General features: G+C 32.6%; 1 protein-coding gene across 1 annotated transcript in view; it reads left to right on the top strand.

Moving 5' to 3' along the window:
• The window catches only part of LOC123011565 (prolow-density lipoprotein receptor-related protein 1), a 50,117-nt gene that overhangs the window by 1,097 nt on the left and 25,542 nt on the right, over window positions 1-23,478 (top strand). Inside the window, exons 2-6 of the mRNA XM_044409067.1 lie at window positions 12,511-13,143; window positions 13,189-14,007; window positions 16,064-17,509; window positions 17,567-17,865; window positions 20,440-21,853. Coding sequence (XP_044265002.1) covers window positions 12,511-13,143; window positions 13,189-14,007; window positions 16,064-17,509; window positions 17,567-17,865; window positions 20,440-21,853 — 4,611 coding nt within the window. The remainder of the gene's footprint in view (window positions 1-12,510; window positions 13,144-13,188; window positions 14,008-16,063; window positions 17,510-17,566; window positions 17,866-20,439; window positions 21,854-23,478) is intronic.

Below are 23,478 nucleotides of genomic sequence, written 5' to 3'. Positions count from 1 at the left end.
ATTATGAGAAAAGGTGCAAAAACCACGAACTTGATGCTCGGAATGAATGAACTAACAAAAAATTGTTACTGTTGCGTGCTTTTTTATTGAATTTTTTGATTTTATGAATTAAAAAGGTAAAAAACAATWTCTGCTTAGTGGCCTTTGAATTTGACAYATGTGAAAAAGATGTTCATTTTTTACATACTGCCAACTTGATAATTTCTAAAGCAGAGGTTCCTTTGATATTTATTGGTTTAGGTTTTTAAAGTAAAATAAAGCATTTCATTACTAGAAAAGGTGCAAAAACGTCGAAATTGATGCTCGAAATGAATGAACCAGCAAAAAATTGTTGTGTGCTTTTTTATTGAATTTTATGATTTCATCAATTAAAATAATGTAAAAACAATTTCTGATTAGTGGCCTGTTAATTTGACACACATATCAATTTTTTACATATTGCTAACTTACTAATTTCTAAATCTCAGCTCACTTTGGTATTTATTGGTCCAGATTTTTAAAGTAAAATAAAACATTTCAATATACAGTGCGATCAAAAAGTCTGTCTATCAAGCAAGCGTAGAAATTTAAAACGTATGTCTGTGGAAGATAAAATGTCACAATGACAAATGAGAAATGTCAAAATATTCCTTATGTAAATTATGACAGGAAACCGTGGTGAACGATTAATATAAATAAACACCAACAAAATCTTATTTTAGTTTGTTTTGAGACGTTTCATAAAAAAATTCAATTTAATTAGCTCAATGTTTTAATTTTTATAAAATAATTTTTTGACATCTAGATAACATACAAACTGCCATGCAACGTACGTCCTCAACTAGGACGCCTACTTGATAGAAAGACTTTTTGATCGCACTGTAAGAAAAGGTGAAWAAACAACGAATATCGATGCTCGGAATAAATGAACTAACAAAAATTTGTTGCGTGCTTTTTTCTTGAATTTTATGATTTTATGAATTAAGAATGTAAAAAAAAAAACAATTTCTGGTTAGTGGCTTGTGAATTTGACAGATATGAAAAACTTGTCAATTTTTAACATACTAATTTCTAAAGCACAGGTCACTGGTTTTTAGTGCTCCAGATTTTTAAAGTAAAATAATACATTTTTGAGTTTGAGTAAAAAGGAATATTTTTCGATTAATTGTATTAGATTTAACCGGAAATGACATAAACACTGTTCTTTTGAACTAAAGCAGTTTGTATATTTTTGCATAATGAAATTGGAGTAAAATACGGAATACGAAAATAACACAAATACGCTGTAACAATGGTTGTAACTGAGCTGTGACCTACTAGAAATGAGAATGAGTAGGTTTGAAAAGGCTTTCTGTCTATTATGGCATTGAAAAATAGTTGAGGAAATATTGGTTGATTTTTGAAATAAAATGTTACGATAAAAAAAGTAGCAACGAAGTATGTAATATCACGTTCTCGTTAGATGATTCTTTACAATTTAACGCACCGCTCTTTATTGGCAAAAAATTTGATTAATTACTGTAGAGTTTTGAGTATCACAAATTGAAACTTTGTTATTTTCCTTTTCTTCTGAATTATTACACAGTTGATTAACTCTTTCAATCTTCGCTAAAAACACCATGAATATTGATGCAATTACCGGCTTTGCAAAAACTTGCRGCCAATTATTATTAGTTTCATTTGTTGACGAGCGTAATTTTGAAGAAAATATCAATTTATCATAATTATCTTAATTATTAATAAAGCATGTTTTGCGATCAATTAAGTAGATTGATATTTTTGTTTATTGGCCGGAGCCATGAAAGACAAATGAGACGAAGTAACCCACTAAACGTCACTCCTTTATTTAATTCATGTTAATAATGGATGATAAAAAAATTACGCATTGAATTGACTTGATGTMTTTTTTTTTTRKWTTTTTTTTGTCGGTTTTAAATTTTAAGAGATTCACATCCTGTGAATGCGGGTGTAATAAATTTGTCGAAAATGTGTAATTAGTCTGTGGTTTATGACATTTTAACGACTACATGGCTAATAATAATGATGAATTTTAAGACAGAGAGGATATTGATCTGTTTGCGAACATATGTCATTCGCACTCTGATTTACGACGGTTTTGGGCTATAAATAAACGATAAATTCCAGCATCCAACATATTTCAGAGAAATTCGAAAAATTGCAGTGAAACAATATAAAGAAGACATTAACCTGGCTACTTGTCCGGAGAACTTGTCAGATAACAGGCTCCAGTCTTGCGTAAAGTAAGATAAAACAGCACGCGATTGAATTCTGGAAGAACAAAAGGATAATTTCCAACTCTCATTAACTGTTCTTGTTTCCATTTGTTTGTCGAAGAGGATAGAAGGAAGTGCACGATTGTCTTATTTTGTATAATCGAGTTTACCGCTAAGTTTCCATTCTGAGAAGGCAAAAGTTTCACTTGGAGTGTTGTAATACACGAGAGGTGCATCAAAATGTCGTTATTGCAAGGCTTCAGCTTACTTGTTATCTTAATCGATTGGAAGTAGTCAAGAAAATTCGTAAACTGTCTAGTCTCCACTTAGGTTTTATGACCAGTTTGTGGTTAAAATAGTGACTGTAAATCATTRCGACCCAAAATTTAATATATTTCAACCCCTTATTGCTCTCCAGACGACGACTAAATTTTCTTATTGAATTTTGTTGTATTTCTATTTATAAATGGGAAATGGTATATTTTAAAGTACACAAACATCTCAAATTTACATTTACAGCTTGTTTTGAGGCAATTAAAGAAAATGGAACAGCTGTGTTGCAGAAGTTGTGAGAAAATTCGCCTACAAATGCTTTTTATTGTTTGTTATTTGTTTTTAAATTATTACTTTGCAAAATAACTCTAAAGTAAACTACTATCTTATCTTTTACATACACTGATATCTAAAAATACAAATTTATCAACAATAAATTACCATTACTACCTAGGATTTGAACTTTTAGGAAAATTACGTTTTTRCTGTTGTTAGTARCTAGAATTATTAGAAGTAATTTTGAGTGTCTAAGGTTGGTTACTCGTTGTTGTTGACGTATTCTGTCAATTTGTCAATTATCAATTGACTTATCTGACTTACCTGTTTTTGACAATAGTTAGGATATTTTTTGTTTATCACTAGAAACCACATAGCCTCTAACCTAACTTTTATACGAGGGGCAAATTTTTGGAATTTAATCGGAAATTGCTTGGAATTATATGGAAGTATTTGGGAGTTATTGAAATTATTTTTGGATTGTTTGGAATTATTATCGTATCAACAATAAATTACTCCCTAGGATTTAGGCATATTCGTGAATAGGTTGCCATAGATTTGGTTAGGTTGGTTTTTAGTGACAAACAAAAGATATCGTAACTAGTGTCAAAAATTTAGGTTAAGTCACCTGTCAGTTTGTATAGYTAACTCAATTGATAGTTGACAGCAGGTTGACAGAAAACGTCAACCGTCAACAACAAGGGGTAACCAACACTAGGCATTCAAAATTACTTCTGAAAATTTTAGTTACAAACAACATGAAAAACGTAATTTTCCTAAAAATTCAAATCCTAGGTGGTAATTTCTTGTTGACAAATCTTTACTTGTGAATTATGTACTGGAATTATATGTGAATTACTGGAATTTTTCTGGAATTATTGGAATTATTTGGAATTGCTGGATTGGAATTACTGGAATTCTTTTTGGAATTATCAGAGAGTGCTTGAGCGCGTTGAACTTCAAGGACACTTATATGTATAATTTCTTTGCAAAATTAAGTTGAATTTCTTAGAACTATTCAATTTGGAATTACAGGAATTATTTGGAATTACGGAAATTAAGTTGTAACTATAGGAATTAAGTTGGAACTACAGGAATTAATTTGGAATCATAGGAATTAATCAGAAAAAAAAATGGACTTACGGTGGATTATTGGAGTTTAGTTGTAACACTTTTTTTTCAAGTTCACTTCTCCTCGCCTTTATGYCAATATCCCTAAATCCTAGGCAGTAATTTCTTGTTGATACGACTTTATAATGACCAAAAATTAAAATTACTTAAAATTGGCAACAAAATGCGATACATTATTGGTTTTGATTTTATTTATTTTTATTTTTTTTGTTTTTTAATTGATTTTATCCGAAAAGACTTCACTGAGAAAATATTTTTGTTGAAAACTTGTATTTCTAGATAGATAAAAATAGTGTCATCAGTGTCAATAAATATTGACAGATGAACGTTATCACTGTCTTGCATTCACTTATCACGCAACTCAAAAAATTGACATTGGCGTTGTCGCAAACATTTATTTAGTAATTTTTACAAATAGTCAAGTCTAGGATAATTACAAGTGATTAATTGTCAGTTCTCATTGACTTCTTAGAAAACATGTAGCGTAATTATTTCCGCCTCCGACCAACCAAAGTTGGCAATCCACACAGTTGAAATAATAATAATTTTGAGCCACTCTGTATTTTTATTTTTATCTTAAACTTGCTCCAGTCAGCAATTTTAAATCCTGATGCAATAGTAATTGAATAAAGTCGCCTTTGACCTCGTTATCTGACCAAATATTGACCCAATGGTGTTAATCTCGTGATTGTTTTCGGTGACGGGAATTTTTCCGGTCGTTTAAAAACAGTTTTCACGATGTTCGGGGACAAAAAACATGCCTGGAAAGCTAATTAAAATGCCACACAAAGCGATTGGTTTTTTGATCGACTAAACGTCTGATAACCTTTGGGATGATAAGTAGCCAAACGTCAGTTTTTGAATAACGAACAGGCAGTTTAATTACCGGAATGCGGGTTTGACCTCCGGAGAGAGGGAGTTTTTTGTGTGGTTAAAACAGGAAGGAAATGGCCCCATTAAGGAGATTAAGATGGGCAATAAAATAAACAGACGTTACGTGAACCAATGGACCAAAAATGGGATTGGGTGTTGAAATAGCTATTTTGTTAATTTATTAGCTGAGGATAGAGGGCGTAAATTGGAGAGATTGCATAATTGGTGGGTGTATTGTGAAGCTGCACTTTTCACAATGTTTGCGTTTGAAAATTTGTGGGCTTCCTTACTAAGGATAATAATTGCCATGACGCATCCGTTGATGAACTAATAGTTAATTATAATCGCAGTAATTTTTGTTTTGTTCAGTTTTATTGAGTTAGATTGGCATTTTTCGCATTTTAAGCATTTATTAACTTTCTTTGGAATGAAATTCATCAGTTCTAAATTGCACTACGTGAATAGCTAAGTAATTATTTCAAGAATTTTCTTCCTCACTTGGCCACCAGTTTTTATTTTTATTATTCTAGGGTTAYAATTGTTATACTTTTAGTCATTAGTAATTGTGTATTTGAAACGAAAGCAATTAAATTAACTAGTTGCAATGATTCATTTTGTCCAGTTTTAAGGCAATCGAGGTCATCAAAAACAAACAAAGTCGAGAATGAGGTGGATATTTTTAATATGAAGGCTAAGCTATGTATTTCAATTAGTTTTTAGGGTGAAAAGTCCGGGAAATTTTTCACAGTGAAAAATTATCAGATATCCTTGGTAATTATTGTGTTCCAGCAAGGTTACAGCAATTTTACGATTTTTCTAAAAGCTTTTGCAATAGCTACAAACCCACTTTAGTGATAATTTTTTGTTGAGTTGTAATTAAAATTCTCGAGGATTTTCTCCATAATTATTTATTAATGGCTTGAAAATTGGAATTTTTGTTTTCAAATTTCAAATTCAAATTAATTTGTTTTTTGTTCCTTTCTAGTTTCAGGGCGAATGTTTTTAGCGAGCTGTTCACATTTTTTATTTCTTTGAAATTGTAAGTAAACTCGCGGTTAATTCTAGTGGACATTTAATTTATTGCAAAGTTGGTAGCTCCTAGCCCACTGGTTGTGTTTATGTTGGTAGCAGAAGTAACTAAATTGTGTCAACCTGACCGGATTTTTTCAGTATTGTCATTTTGACAGATATGTCTCTAAAAAACAATTGTATGTTTAAAGTTTGATTTACACAACTCAGTTTTTACAAATTTGATCGCGACTTTAGAATACTTTTCACTTAGAATTGGGAAAAATCTTGTATGTCACCCCTTGACAATAAAAATAAATAAAATGTCACTGYTTAGTGTAAAATTCTGTTTTTCATTTGATAATTAATTATACATATTATTTGATCTACATCGTAAATAAACATTTATGCAGCACGACCGGAGGGAGGAGACAAATTGCTCATATGGGAAATTGTATGTATTTTCCAAACACGTTAGGTAATAGTTATTTTTGAACTAACAGACAAGCCCCATTTATTATTCACACTTTACAATTGGTAACAATCAATTTTATTAATAAAAATGCTAATCTTTGTTTTAAAAAATATTATGCAAAACTCGCCCCTTCGTCGCTCGTGCGTCAAATAGAGTCCTCATGACAACGAAGTCTTGGTGGTGTACAACCTTTTTCTGTCGCTTATTGTGAATTTAAGACAAACGATTTTTTACGAAAATTGATAAAGCTAGATTTAACGTGTTACCAACCCACTAGTAAAAAATAGTTATTATGCAAGACGATAATATAGTGTCGATAGATTATGATAAATTGCCTATTTACTTTTAAATATTTTTGATTTATCTGTTAAAAAAAATGTAATTTTATTATTTAGAAAGCAATTTCCCACATTTGCTCCATTCGGTCGTGCTGAAAACAAATTGCTCATGTGGGAAACTATATTTTTCAAACATGTTAGGTAAAGTCACTAAATATTGTAAAATTTTGGTAATTATTAATCGTATATGATCTGCATTGTAAACAAACATTGAAGTCACTGAAAAATATTATTTTTAACACCCTTGTTTACCCACTTAGTACAGACAATATTATCACAATGTTCTCTTATTTTCCTTTCGTTCTGGCACTTTACAGATTAACAAGTTATGTTTCCAGTCGTAAAACCTTAATAATACAGTTATTATCTTCGCAACAAGATTGTTAGTGGAGTCTGCAACATTGTTATATTTTTCGACTATAAAACCTTCAAGTCGAAAATTTTCCTCGAAATGCAATTTAAAGCGCACTTATTTTAAGTATGTGAAAACGTTTACAAAGCATCTAAATAAACATCCTCAGTGTGCTATTATTACCGTCCCAGCTACCACTTTTTTGCATCAAGTCTCTTATTTATGACCACTGCAAGGGCATGCGAGTAATGTAATATTTATTTTCCTTGCAGTAATAATTAATCATGTGCGAATAACAATTCCTAAGTTTCAAGTTCAATGCAAATTTCGATAAAGCGATTTTACGGGAGCAATATCCTGGCAAGTGTTTGTATATTTTTCGTGTGTTGACGGAAAAGCGTAAACGAGCTCGCGTTCAACGAACCATTTTGTACACTTCCATCAACACTTGGATTTTTTAATAAATAAAAAACGCAAACAACAACATCAACTTCCTTGTGACCTTTTTCATGCAAATCTCTCGTTTGGGATTCAGGCAGCATCTCGTTTGATTAAATTCATATGAATGCATCCGCTGCAAAGGAGGTGTTTATTAACGTCGGTACGCAAATTAGCATGACTGACGGCCTTGAACCCGTCTAATAATTCAGTCGAACTCGATTTAATCATTAAAGTTAGTTTACTTTCATTAAATARCTRCTTTGGGTACGGATTGTTGCGTTAATTTCCTTGTATTGTTCCAAAATGATCAAAGACGTCACGCAATGTACCAACAAAAAGGTGATTTGATTAAGCAAGAATGGTCAAAGGGGACCATTTTTCTTCTCAAGTTCAAGTGATCTCCAGGGGGCAATGTTTTCATTAATTTATTTATTTGTTAATTATCCACAAAACGAGTTTTGCTACCGATTTCTTCTGTTTATTTATACAAGAGTTACTTTAAATTGATGCCACAAACACATTTTTTTCTTCTATCAGATGTGTTTGTGTTGTTTTTATTCAATCTAATTCGTAAATAAATCTTTGTTGATCTAAATAATTAATTGAAAGAAAATACGTGCATTAGCTTGTGGTATAGGCAACCAAATATACACTTGACATCCAATTTTGTTTTATTGCTATTACAATAATATAAAATTGCTCTTTAGTTGATTTTATTTGATATTTGATTGATAAATAAGACAAACAATTGGTAAATATACTGGGTGTCCAGTTATAAATGAATTTGATTTTTTTTAAATTAAAATACCCTTGAACTTGTTTCTCTGAAATATGTTGGTTTGAGTCGATTTCTTCCTTCAAAAAACGAGTTAAATTGCTTGGAGATGGCTTAAGGCTGTCCGGGAGTGAACGGGCAAGTCGGTTTTCAGCACTTATTATTCTTTTTTAAAAGCAACCAGCAATACAGGGGTTGGGTTAGTAAGAGTAATAAATTGTAATAAAAGTAAAAGATCAGTTCGCTAATATTTTTATGCCTTGAATTTGTGGAAGTTGCTCCTGAAATTTCTTAGAAATTGTTTTGACTTTTGGATCTTAAAAAAAAAATTAATTATAATTATTCTATCTACCTGATAGGTTGTACATATTTATTAAATTAGAAAACTCACATGTTCCATTTTCCATGGAAATTAAATTTTTGTATGGGGTAACAAAACATATAATTCCATAAATAAAAATTTTTACAATGGACAAAATTACAAATTTATGCAATTGTGGACTGAAAATTTTGGACATCAAGTTCAAAAAATTTCAACGTAAGCCACGCTTTAGTGTCATTATCATTGACGTTTGGATCTAAGACTTGAAAGTTTTAGTTGAAATTTATTTTTGGCGTCAATTTCCTAATACATACAGTAATGCCAGCAGTTGCAGTACGTACTGCAACGTTTTTTACATAGTTATATTATTATTATTATTTTGAATTATTGTTATTTTTATTTAGCTGTCAGTATAAAAACTACAAAAATCAAAAAAAAAATTGCAGTCAGTTTTACATTTTATGTCAACCGAATGACAAATCGTCCAAAATTTCGTGTCTGTACATCTAAATATCAAATTTACAATGCGCACTATAAAATTCATATTCTTTGGAGGGGCATTTATGATTTTTTTTAACTAGGTTTTTTTAGTTTAAAAGTGTCCTTGTTTTCCATTACAATTTTTTGCCATTAACCACATCTATGGGTACCACTAACCGTAGGAAAATGCGAAGTTTTCATTTATAGTTATGTCTTATAAAAAAAAAGATTGTGATAGGCCGAATCATTTTTTATGAAGAACAACGATAAATTAAAAAATAAAACGATCTTGTCAATGATTTTTTTGCATAGTTGCCTCGCTAAAAAACTATTTGTTTTAGACTTCTGGCGAGCATTTGTTTAAAAGTAATAAACTTTTTTGTATACGCTCTCGAAACAACCAAAAATGGTTATATTAGGTACTCAATACCCAAAATACAGTTTTTCAGAACGGATAAGTCAATTTAGTTACTATGGTGGCGAAATTTGTTTAATTAATAATAGGTGTAAATTTGTTGTATGATAAATTATTTTGTCTGATTATTGTTGCTATTTATTAAAACTCTCTCAGAGATAATAAATAATCTTAGATCCCAACAAGGCACACATTTTATCGAAAAAAAATGGTCAGGTCTACTAAACACGGCAGATTCGGTAGAAGTACAATTCCAACAAAATTAGCTTATTTTCTCATTTCACGTCAAATGTTTCTGCTTCTAGTTTTCTAATAATAATAACTGAAAATTATTATGCTAATTAACATGATAAAGATGACCATAATCCGTCCTTTGCTTGGGTTGGTACAAGGCCAGGTAGAGACCCTCGATCCTCCAAAATATATTTATTAATATTTTAAAAACAACAGTGTTTTATTACATGGTGTTTGTTGAATTTGTTAAGAATTAATATTTTGTAATAAATACCAAAACCATAAAACGAATTTTTTGGTCTACCGCTAAATATCGTGACTTTTACATCAATCACAATATCTCAAAGACTAAACACTTTTTTAAAAAAAGGCCAACGTATCGGCCTATAGAATATTCTTTTAAATTATCTTACAAAAACCAAAATTGATTACTTGAAAAATGACTGAGTAAAGTTGTTTTCAAGTTCACCATTTATGCGTTTTTGTTCTTTTTTTAAAAGTATTAAWTTTTTTTAGAAAAATCTCAACGTATCGGCCTGTAGATTTAAAAAACCTTTGTTTTGATGTATAATACATGAAATTCTGTTGCATATTAAGAGAGTAATCTTGTTTTCAATATACTAACGTCTCGAATCGTTGGTCGCGGACACCCTTAAATCACGTTATTTTGCCCCTAAATGACGAATTTTACACTTGTTTTGCTGAATACGATGGTTTTGGTCGATCTTTTATTTTATTTCTTTGTCAAAGAAGAGAAAAAATGAGATGATTGAAATTTACTCAGATTTTTACATTCTAATCTCAAGAATTTTCTTAAACTATTACACTCGATAACACAATAAAGGTTATTATTTTGTTTGTTGTAAAATTTTTTATGAAATAATTCTTATTTTTCTTAATGGATGTTTATTTAATAAAAAAAATCGATGTAATAAACATTTTTTGTGTTACGCAGTTTTAGTCAGTTATAGTCCAAAATTGACAAATGTTTCCGGTTTATTCGTACATACAGGGAGTGGCAAAATTATGGAATAATCTTATTTATTAAAACTGAAAATATTTTGTTTTGACAAAAATGTTCGAACAGATCAATTTTCTTTTTAAGAAATATAAAATTTTTAACTTCATTTGAAAGTGAATGTTTTTTGTTGATATTATTTCACTTTTTTGGTGATTTTTTTTCGAAAACTTTATGTAATATTAAATACTTTGGTGTTGTCATTACAACAATTAAAAGATCTATCGAATTGGTTAAAAAAAATAAGGGTTTCCATTAAAAAAATGTCGATGAAGTCATTACGAAAAACCAAGAAGTGTAAAATTTTAAATCAAGTCTAAAATTGTGTATTTTTTAAAAAGAAAATTGACTTGTTTGTGCATTTTTGCCAAAACAAAATATTTTCAGTTTTAATAAGATTATTCCATAATTTGGTTCTCACTGTATACAAACTGTTTTTTGTTATTATTATTTTTTGGTATTATTAACTTTCTTAAGCCATAAATTTTATTTATTATTAAATTTTATTCGGTACAGCCTGTATTTATCTTCTTTTTGAGGATACATAATGTAAATCAATTCGATTCAAATATCTTTATAATTTACTTCTGCATTCTTGCAGCAAGTGAGCAAATGATAAATCTTGCACAGTTCTCTTTTCTTAGACAGCACATTGACAGATTAATGTCTCAATAAATCCTTAAATCTGTCAGAAAACAATGTTCTAATCAACTTCTCAGAATYAAATATTTCTTGTGTAATTATGGATACATACGTAATTATTAATATCTGCCAATAATACTTATTATTGTTCTTTTTTATTTAATTTTTTTTAAGTTATAGTAAGCCTCAAAATATTTTTTTTAGATCTCACTGAAAATTTTTGATTTACCTACCTGTTGAAAAAATTTGAAAATGTGTTTTTAAATTTGTAATTGAAACTAATAAATTGGTGTGGTAAAATGTTAACATTTTTGTAAAAAAAAAACAATATTTTGCAATAATATTATTTAATCCTGTATACAGGGTGTTTTCTTAATATTGCGAAAAATTGCACTACGTATTCTACATCGAAAAATGACACTAATTTCTCAAATAAACGGTGCTTCTATAAAGTTTCCTCACGGATATACAGGGTGATAAAGTTTCATGATAAAAAATTAAAATCCATTCGTTCCTTCGAAACAATTTGAGTTTTTTTCATAACATTTTACAAGCTTTGTGAGCCATTAACAGCACTTATTTTCTGTCATTTATCTATTTTTACCTTTATCACACTCTGTATAGAATTTTTAMTATACACATTTTTCTGGTGATGTATCTGAATATAGACGTTGATTCAAAAATTTCTCGGACAATTTCTCATATGGTGATAGAAAACATTAATAGAGACTCAGATTTGCTTTTATAATATTTCTAGGTCGCCTAGTTTTGAAAATATTAATATTTAAAAATAGCACAAATTAGCAACGTATATTTTGAACCACCTCTTGCCTGCAGTCAATAATTTAAAACGTTTGTTACTATGGAAACCAACAAATTATTGATGTGCTGTTGCCAACTTTCTCTTCAGAAAATCTCTACATTTGAGAAGAGTTTTATGACATTTTACTTAATATTCTTAAGATTTTGTTATTTTTTTAATATTTTAGATACATGTATAACGTTTTTTACTATTYAAACTTAAAAGTATTTTCTAATTAATAAAAAATTAATAATTTTAAGAGTAATTTCATGGTTTTAAGATCCACCTGAGTACGATCTTTTTGATTCACGCAGTTGATATACAGAGAAATCGGTATTTTTATTGATATTGAAATTACAGTGTTTGTTAAAAAAGTTTGTCATCTTGTATCTTTCTGTTGTTGGTCAAATTGTTTTTTTTTACACATTTACTATTTTTTCAGCAACCCCTTGTGAGGGCGATCAGTTCCAATGCTTCGACGGCGTCTGTATTCCGTCCCATTGGCGTTGCGACGGCCAACACGATTGCGCCGACGGCACCGACGAGCCCTTCGAATGCATCCAGACGCAAACCTGCCGTCCAGAGCAATTCCAATGTGCCCTCACGCGAAAGTGCCTACCATTGGGTTGGGTATGCGACGAAGACCAAGATTGTGGCACTTCATCGACGCTGGGCGTCGACACCTCCGACGAGGATCCCAGTCAATGCCACAAAGAGATCAAATGTCCTTGGAACCAAGCCAAATGCGGTTTCGGTCCCGAATGTGTCCCAATAAAAAAGTTTTGTGATAAACATCGGGACTGTGTCAACGGGGGCGACGAGTGGGACTTTTGCAGGAACTCTACGTTCAGTTGCGATAAATTAGTGTGCAGTTATGGGTGCAGACCCACGGGGGAGGGCCCCAAGTGCTTCTGTCCCGAGGGACAACGTCCCGAAGGGACCCGATGTGTGGATGCCGACGAGTGCGAGTTGGACAACACTTGTGCGCAGGTGTGCAAGAATACCATTGGGGCGTTTGAGTGCTCGTGTGTCTCCGGTTATGAGAAAAATGGGACGGATTGTGTCGCACTGAATGGTAGGGTATTCCCCGGATTTTTTTTTTTGACTAATTTTGTTTTAGTTCCTCCAGGTGTTGAAGCCTCGATTGTCTTCTCAACGCAGGCGGAAATCGCCCGTTTGAACCTCTCTGGTGCCCCCTGGTCGAGCAACTCCTCCCTCCACCTCCTCAACAGCACAGCATTGGAGTTTGTTTTCAACAACCACTCAATCTGCTATGTCCATCACAATTTTTCTAAGGCGTCTCTTGTGTGTGTCAACATCGATGATTTCTCACAAAAAACCGAATTAAAAACTCAATCCACTCTACTCGAGTTTGAATCCGTCCAACAAATGGCAATGGATTGGGTGTCTCGCAATTGGTACTTTTTAGACGACCAAAGAGAAATCTTCTTGGTTTGTTCCGAACGTCTTGAATGGTGTAACATTTTAATCGAACACGATTTGAGTAAACCCCGAGCTCTGGCTTTGGATCCTACACGTGGGTACATGTTTTTCACCAAGTGGGGGCACTCGCCYCCTATGGTCGAGAGGTGCAAAATGGACGGAAGCGAACGCAAAGCTATAGTCAATCATAAAATTGTGTATCCGTATGGTGTGACTGTTGATTATCCCACTCAACACATWTACTGGGTTGATACGTATTTGGATTTTGTTGAAAGAGTTGATTATGATGGGAAACACAGGAAGACGGTAATGAGGGGACTTAAAGTGCAAAATCTATACGGGATTAGTGTTTTTCAAAGGAAATTGTATTTGTCCTCGTGGTATAGCAACGATATTATTGAGTTGGATAAGTTTACCATGAAGGAGAAGATTCTGGTCCAGAATATTAGCAGGCCGTTTAATGTTCTGGTGTACCATCGACAGAGGCAACCAGTGGGTAAGTGGTGACTTTTACTTCAAATTAAATGCACATAAAGAGACAACTACAAAAATTTTATAAAAGGTAGCTGAAGGGCCAGAAATGCCTTGTTTAGTAATTTTTTAAACCAAAAAATGTGATTTAACTCTATAAAATTAAAAATAAAACACTTGATAATTACGGAATCTTAACTTATTTATTTATTTTATTTTCAATTATGAAAATTAAAACTATGTAACAGAGAAAAAAGGGGGGCCGATTCTAGGAGACACTCTGGGTTCCAGATATTTTTCAGTTTCACCAAAAAAATTGTCACTATGTCAAATTACTTATGTTATGGCATTTTAACTTGTCTAAGCGATTTTARAACTAGAAAATTTATTTTTGAAGTTCTTCTTTGACTGTGCCATGCCTCACGTGTCTAACCAACAAAAAATTCTTCGTCTGAAGATGATACAATAGTGTATCGAAACGTTGCGAGGAATTTAATAATTTCAAGTACAACAAAATGGCGAATTTATTTATTAAGTTGATTCAAAATTTTTAGTGTTTTAAAAATCAAAAAAATCCACTTTTTGAAATCTAATTAGCAAACGTTTTATCTTTTTTTTATTCTTAGGAAAGCTAAAACGCAAATTAAACCAATTTTGGGTTTTTATGTTTTTTTTTAATTCCGGCATTTTGGAATTTGTTGGAAAAAAATAAAGAAATAATGAAAAAAATATATAAAAAGAAGATTTTTGAAAACTTAAATAATCTGATCGAACGTTTCATAAATTTTCTCTGTTTCATATGAAAGGTTTTCCGATTTTTTAAAATTACGGTGGTTTAGAGTTTGTTATAAAAAAGAATAAAGAAATTATGAATAAGGTAAAAATTGTTTTTAAATTCAACTCTGGTTTTTTTTACCCAAAAATAATCGAAAATTTTCACCGATAATTCAACAACTTCTTGTTTAACGACATTTTGGCTCACAGATTAAGATTTTACAACTAGAAACTTTTTCCAATTTTTTATGATTGCAGTAGTTTGGATTTTGTTGTAAAAAAAGATTAAAGAAATTACAATAAAAAAATTGTTTGTAAATTCAATTCTGGGTCTCATTCAAAAACGACCGAAAATTGACAAAGTATCTTATGGTAACTCAAAAACTACTTGTTTTATGGAAGCTTAACCTGCAGAATAGCTCAAAATTTTCGGAGATTTTTGAAACTCGAAAAATCTGATTAATGAACGTTTCATAAGTTTTCTTGATTTGTAGAAACAATTTTCTGTTTTTTTAAATCTGCTGTAACAAAAGAATAAAAGGGAAATGTTTAATGAAAAAATTGTTTTTAAATTCAACTTRGGGTTTTACCCAAAAATGAGCGAAAATCGTCAAAATATTTACCGATAATTATTCGAGAACTACCTACTTTTTTTAGATTTTGACTCACATCATAGTTGGAATTCTTACTAGATTAAGATTTTGCAACTAGAAAATTCATTTTCAAAAGTGTCAAAAAACGAATTAATTCGACTTTGAGTTTTTTTCGATTTTTTATGATTCCAGTAGTGTGGAGTTTGTTAGAAAAAAAGAATATACTCGTAGAAATTTTATATAAAAAAATGTTTTTAAATTCAAAAWMGAAGGAAAATCGTCAAAATAACTCGAGAATTACTTGTTTTACAACATTTTGACTCACATAATCGTAATTCTTACTAGATTAAAATGTTGAGAAAACTCAAAAAATCTCTCATTCGTAGGAACGTCAAAACGTGAGTAAAATTGATWTTAAGTTTTTTCGATTATTTATAATTTCAATAGTTTGGAATTTGTTGTAAAAAAAGGAGTAAAGAGAAGAGAAATTAAACAAAATTTTAAAATTTTATTGGTTTATTTGCCATAAATGTTATAAAAATTAAATTAAATTAAAATATTTTGGTCAATAGAACAAAATAGAATAGAATGAAACTTGACACTTGTTTTACATACTGGATGTCTCAATATTGATTAAGATAAATACAAAGCAATAATGTTTTTACAAAACAAATCACCCTAATGTTTTATTATTTAATTTTGTTTTTGTTCCAGTTCCCCACCCTTGCAACTCTCACTCTGAATGTTCCCACTTGTGTATTTCCAACTGGAAGCGCGACATAGCAGTTAAAAAGTGTCTCTGCGCTGCCGGTTACCAACCGAACGAGAACAACCAATGTGTGGTCAAATCAAGCCAAAGATACCTTTTATTGGCCAAAGGCAAACCAGCCTCAATCAAAGGAATCGAATTAGACAGTAATAAAGAAACAATGATTCCAATCACTGGAATCAACCAACCAATGGCAATAGATTACGATATCAAAACCGGCAGTGTTATCTATTCCGACAGCCATCGAATGATAATCGAAAGTGCGAAAATCGACGATTCCTCACACAAAAACGTTTTCCAAAAGAACGTTCGTCGATGCGACGGCTTGGCCGTCGATTGGATGTCACGCAACGTCTACTGGACTGACCAGGAAATGGGGAGTATTAGCGTCTTCAAGTTGGCCAACTCGTCCCAAAACCGGGTTTTACTACAAGATGCTTTCTACAATCCCTTATCTATAGTCCTCGATCCGGGACGCGGAGTGATGTATTGGGCCGATTGGTCGAGCATTTTCCCCAATAAAGGCCGAATCCACGTTGTTAACATGGATGGAAAAAACTTAAAAGACTTCGTTGAGGTCAATATAGATTGGCCGAGTGGTCTCACAATTGATTTCATCGAGAAAAGACTGTATTGGAGCGATCGTCATTTGCGTAAAATCGAAAGTGTTGACTTTAACGGCATTAATAGAAGAGTCGAGTTGGCTAAAGGGATGGAAACTCCRTTTGGATTGGCCTTAGGGCCGGGAAAAACCTTCTACTTCACTGAATTCACAAAAGGGACAGTCATGTCGTATAGTAACAAAACAGGGTTTCGWCAATTGGACCAAAGCAATCCCCCCATTTTTGACATTAAAGTTTATGACACAACAGCACAAGAAGGTGAAAATGAGTGTACGAGGAACAGTCCCGGGTGTCCCGAACTGTGTCTCCCCACTCCCTCGGGCCCTGTGTGTGAATGCTCCACCGGGTATAAAATCGTCAARAARACTTGRGTTCGTGAAAGTAGTCCGAGTTTCACCATTTGCGGCCCCCACGATTTCCAATGTAAAAACATGAAGTGTATTCCATACCAGCAGACTTGTGACCATATCGACAACTGTGGGGACCAATCAGATGAAGCTTCAAGTCCTGAGGGGCCTTGCAAGGAGGTGATTTGCGGCGTTAATGAAATGAAATGRGATAATGGGACGTGCATCTCCAAGTATTGGGTTTGCGACGGGGAGCAAGATTGCGTCGATGGCAGCGACGAGGAGGAGAAACGGTGCTCGGAGGTGTGTTCAGCGGCACAATTCAAGTGTGCTGTGTCGAAAAGGTGRATTCCTTCCGTGTGGAAGTGCGATAATGTGGCCGATTGTGGACCGGAGGATTTCAGCGATGAGGTCGATTGTGGTAAGTTGAGTGAGTCATCAGAATTGAAAATTTCCTAATTMMTTTTTTTTTTTCTAGTGAAAAAACAATGRGAAGTMAATGAATTCACGTGTGRGAATGGACGATGTATCTCACAAGTTTTGTATTGTGACGGTTTTGATGATTGTAAAGACAGTTCAGATGAAATCAACTGTACGGAGTGTCAAGTCACTAAGGAGTTTTTCTGTCCCAGTAGTGCCACTTGTCTTCCAAATAGCAAAAAATGTGACGGACAGATTGACTGTCAAGGGGGCTATGATGAGTATGATTGCAACGAGAATATCACTTGCAGTAAAAAGGAGTTCAAGTGTGCCAACAACTTGGAGTGTGTACCACTGGTATGTTTTTAACTTTTCTATTTATTTTTTATTATTACATCTCGTGGTCGGTAATATACAATCTGAGTCCTCGGAGTGATATACTATTAACTAATTTTTTTCTAAAGTCTGTTTTTTTAAAAGGAATGTCAAATAGTCTTAATGTTGACACCACTAGTATTAAAAAAGTCTCAATAAACGATTATTGAGAAAATTTTGCAAAATAAATGAGTTAAAATGAATTGAATCTATGGAAGAAACAGGCCAAAATAACAAATTTCAGTCTAATTTGATGATTTTTTGGTCTGTGTTGGCCAAATTTTACAATAAAACTAAGTTTTTTGCTTAAAAAATGTATTTAAGCTCTTGAAGAAGGTAAAAATAACACCGTTTTTGACCTTTCGTTAAAAATTTGCATTTTTGATTCTTAAAAAAAAAAAAAACTCTATTTTCAATACATTTTGGTGACTTTCGGCTTATGAAGCAAAATAATTAAACATAACGTCATATTCTACATATTTATAATTTGGTAAGATTTGGGTTTGTTTTTGAGAAAATTTCTATCTGTTCTGGTGATTTTTTGGTCTATTTTGGCAAAATTCTGCTAAACAAATTTTTACTTAAAAAAATGTGCTTACATGCTTGAAAAAGTAACGTTATTCTTGAACTAATTTGGTGATTTTTCTGTTTGTTGTGACGAAATCTCGCGAAAAATCAAGTTTTGAGCTCAAAAATGAGTTTTTGAATAAGGCCAAAATAACATAAATCTCAATTTAATTTGGTGATCTTTTGGTCTATATTGGTCAATAAAACTAACTTTTTACTGTTTGAATGTGTTTGAAGGCTCGAAAAAGGTAAAAAAAACACTGTTTTTGACTTATTGTTTGCACTTTGGATAAAAAATTTTGCATTTSTGACTGAAAAACGTTCCTGATAATTATTATAAAAAAAAGAAAAACAGAAAATAACTTCATTTTTAATATACATTTAGATGACTTTCGGTTTATAAAGCAAAATAATAAAAAATAACGTCATATTCTACATATCTATWATTTGGTAAGTTTTAGGTTTGTTTTGAGAAAATTATGCAAAATAAATGAGTTTCAGTCCAAAAAATGAATTGAATCGAAAATCGAAAAATAACACCGTTTTTGACCTATTGTTAACAGTTTCCATTATTGATATATACATATTCTACATATCTATTATTTTGGTGGGTTTTGGGTTTGTTTTGAGAAAATTTCTACCGACTTTGGTGATTATTTGGTCTATTTTGGCAAAATTCTGCTAAACAAGTTTTTACTTTAAAAATGTGCTTAAACGCTCGAAAAAGAAACAATAAGTAACGTTATTCTTGATCTAATTCGGTGATTTTTCTGTTTGTTGTGACGAAAAACAAGTTTTGAGCTTGAAAATATGTTTTTGAAACAGGCRAAAATAACATAAATTTCAATTTAATTTGGTGATTTTTTGGTCTGTATTGGCCAAATGTTACAATAAAACTAAGTTGTTACTTAAAAATGTGTTTAAAGGCTCTAAAAAGGTAAAAACAACACTGTTTTTGACCTATTGTTTGCACTTTGGACAAAAYAATGCGTTTCTGATTGATGATTATTTGAAAGAAAAACAGAAAATAACTTAACTTTCAATTCATTTAGATGGCTTTCGGTTTATGAAGCAAAATAATAATATCGTCATATTCTACATATCTATAATTTGGTGAGTTTTAGGTTTATTTTGAGAAAAATTTGCAAAATAAATGAGTTTGYGCTCAAAAACCAACTGAATCGAACGAAATAAGCCGAATTAATATAAATTTCTTTCTGTTTTGGCCATTTTTCGTCTTATTTTGGCAAAATTTGGTTAAAAAAATTTTTACTTGYAAAAATGTGCTTAAACGAAAAAGATACAAACATTGTTCTTGATCTGATTTGGTGATTTTTCTGTTTGTTGTGACGAAATTTCGCGAAAAAACAAGTTATGTGCTCAAATACGTGTTTAAACACTCGAGAAATGTAAAAATAACATTGTTTTTGACTTAATTTGATGATCTTTCGACTTGTTTGAGCAAAAAAAAAACGCGTTTTTTTTTGGATGAAAAACGCACGAAAAAAACTGTTATTATCAATTTTTTCTTGTCTTATATTTTGTATAAAAATTTGCAGTTACATATTTTCAAATTTATTTCTATCAAGACATATTTTTAAAACGCAATTGACAAACAGTCGTGACGTTGGCACCACTACAAAATTTATTCATGGTAATGATTAAATTTAAAAGAATGTCATTAAACGTTAGCGAAAAAACTTTAGACTCGAAAACACAAAAATAGGCCTAAATTGGGTACCGCTAACAGTTTTTGAAAATTTAAACACGAAAAGTGTGCAAGCAGAAGTCAGAAAAAGGTTACCGTTAAAATTTAAACATAATTTATAATGCAGGTTTGGTAAACATTTTTACAAAATAAAGAGAGACAACATGAAAACATAACTATAATTTTAAAATGTTACTAATTTTTTTAACAAAATTTTGAATTGATGACTTAAAAAACAATTTCCGTTAAAAAAAAGCAGACACATTATTTTTTTCTTTTAGTCTTATGTTTGCGATGGGGACCTCGACTGTCTCGACAACAGTGACGAGGAGCACTGCAACGCCACCACACACAAAAACTCCACTTCTTCCTCTCTGTTACCGACTTGTCACCACCCCTCCCGTCTTTGTGACAACAACACCAAATGCATCACAGTGGAACACCTATGTGATGATATAGCCYACTGCAAGGATGGTTTCGACGAGGGGGCCCGATGTTCGGAACGTCTTTGCGACATCCGTCTCGATTGCTCTCATAACTGTCACAACGCCCCCGAAGGCTTGATTTGTTCCTGTCCCCCTGGGTTGCATCTACAACCCGATAAGACCAACTGTGCAAAAACCCACCCCTGRGACGCGTGGGGCGTCTGTTCGCAGAAATGCATCGCAGTGGGGGAGAGATTCAAATGTGGGTGCTACAAGGGCTATGTCTTGGAGTCTGATCGGTTCACATGCAAGAGCACAAATGGGGCGACACCTTACGTTATTTTCAGTAATCGACARGAGTTGAAAGCCGTCGAGTTGAARACTTTTAATGTCAAGTCGTTTATTTCYAGTTTGAAGAATACAATTGCGTTGGATTTTTATTACACACAGAATGCGAATATGGTGTTTTGGACTGATGTTATCGATGATAAGATTTACAGAGGGACGGTGGTTGGGGGCTCGTTGAGTAACATCGAGGTGGTGGTGCAAACGGGGCTGTCGACGGCTGAGGGCCTGGCGGTGGATTGGATTGGTGAGAATCTCTATTGGGTTGAGAGCAATCTTGACCAAATCGAGGTGGCGAAGCTCGATGGTCGTTTCCGGCGTACGCTTGTCGCCGGCGAGATGGAGAGCCCCCGTGCCGTGGCTGTGGACCCCCGCGACGGGTACCTCTTCTGGACCGATTGGGATAACAACGCCCCCAGGATCGAGCGCTGCTCGCTGGCGGGGCTAGACCGCGAAATAGTCGTCCGAGTGGACCGCATCACCGACGCCGGATGGCCCAATGGTCTCACTCTCGACTACGTCCTCAGACGCATTTATTGGATCGACGCCCGATCGGATTCCATCCACACGACGAAATACGACGGGAGTGATCACCATGAAGTGATGAGACACCATGAGACTCTTTCGCATCCGTTCGCAATCGCATTGTTTGAAAACTATGTTTATTGGACGGATTGGAGGACGAATAGTGTGGTTAGAGCGAATAAGTTTACAGGGGGCGATGTTGCGGTGATTCAAAGGACGTTAACGCAGCCGTTTGATATACAGATTATGCATCCGGCGAGACAGCCGAGAGATGGGCCCAATCCATGTGGGGTGAATAATGGGGGTTGCTCGCATTTGTGTCTTTTGCACACGAATCGGACGTATAAGTGCGATTGTCCCCATGTTATGAGGCTAAGTGCGGATAATAAGACTTGTGTGGGTAAGTAAGGGGAAGGGGGTGGGACAAGTTTGCAATCTAACCTCAATTTTTAAGAATTTGAAACGCTGTTTTTAAGAAATATGCTAACCACTTCCACTCTTTGCGTTTGTAATTATTTATCATATTATATTATATGAAAGAAATGACTCGGTTTTTCCCATTTTTTTTTAAATTTACCTCCAAATGTTGTGATGTTGGGAGCTTGCCTGTCATTGGTCGCTTGTTAGTGATTTTTATTTTTTTGTGGTGGCATACTTGTTTTCATAAAAAAAATTTCGTAATTTCTGTTGTTGATGGGGAAAGTAGTAAAACTTACATTAAAAAACGTTCATTTCTTTAGTAAAATTTGTGAAGTAGTCGATTGAAATATTACTGAAGTTTTTGTATAACACTAATCATGGCAAAAAAGCCAAAGGGAAATCAAGAAAAAATCGGTAAGGAATGATTTACATTTTTATGCAGAAAAAAACTGCATTTGCATTTTAGTTTGTTGTTACAACTAATTATGTATCAGCTAGCACATGTTAAAATTCATTGGGTTAAAAATTAGGAAAAAAATAAAACATGGAGTGGTTATGTACAACGCATTTTGCTATTCCAATTGACCACATTTGTGTGTGAAGTAATGGAATTGACAATAAGCCTTATCATTCCAGAAAAGTGGCCACAAATGGATTAAATTGAGATTTTTTTATCATAAAACTAAAACTTTTTTTTTCCACCTTTTCATGCGGTGGAAGTTATGAAAATGTCTCTAGAGAAGAAAACGTATCAAGAAACTGAATGAAGACCGCGAATTATTTGCCCAATATGTACCATCTAGCGTAGATTTTAGCATCAGTGTATTAAAAAAAGAATGTGGTTGTTATCGATAATGCACCTTATCATTGCCATTGGCCACATTTATGTGTGTTATGTAATGGACAATGCGTCTTATCATTCCAGTGGACTACATAATTATACCAAAAAAAAATATTACAAATGGATTGATTTAAGTCGGAATTAACTTTTTTTCATTAGTAAATTGAAAAAGTTACTGTGAGCATGGACCATATCTGTGGAAGTTATTAAATTGTCTCTGAAGAAAGAAAACACATTCAGAAACTGAATTAAGAGCTTGAATTTGACTTCTTTCCTCCATACCATTTTCTATATAATCCAGTTGAAATGGTATGGGGGCTACAATCCATAAAATGTTAACCACATTTACCTATACTGTTTTACGATTGTTATTTGCCCAATATGTGCAAATTTTTGCATCAGTGGGCTAAAAACATGTAGTGGTTATCGATAATGCACCTTATCATTGCCATTGACCACATTTATGTGTGTTATGTAATGGACAATGCGTCTTATCATTCCAATGGACTACATAATCTAATTATACCAAAAAATGCGTCTTATCACTCCAATGGACTACATAATCTAATTATACCAAAAAAATACTACAAATGCATTGATTTAAATCGGAATTAACTTTTTTTCATTAGTAAATTGAAAAAGTTACTGTGAGCATGAACCATATCTGTGGAAGTTATTAAATTGTCTCTAAAGAAGAAAATAGATTAATAAACTGAATTAAGATCTTGACTTTCTTCCATACCATTTTCTATATAATCCAGTTG

The sequence above is a fragment of the Tribolium madens genome, unplaced genomic scaffold, assembly GCF_015345945.1.
Source record: "Tribolium madens isolate multiple individuals breed KSU strain unplaced genomic scaffold, Tmad_KSU_1.1 Scaffold_91;HRSCAF=231;Tcas5.2_LG7, whole genome shotgun sequence".
Classification (NCBI taxonomy): Eukaryota; Metazoa; Arthropoda; class Insecta; order Coleoptera; family Tenebrionidae; genus Tribolium; species Tribolium madens.
This window is presented reverse-complemented; position numbering and strand designations above follow the sequence as displayed.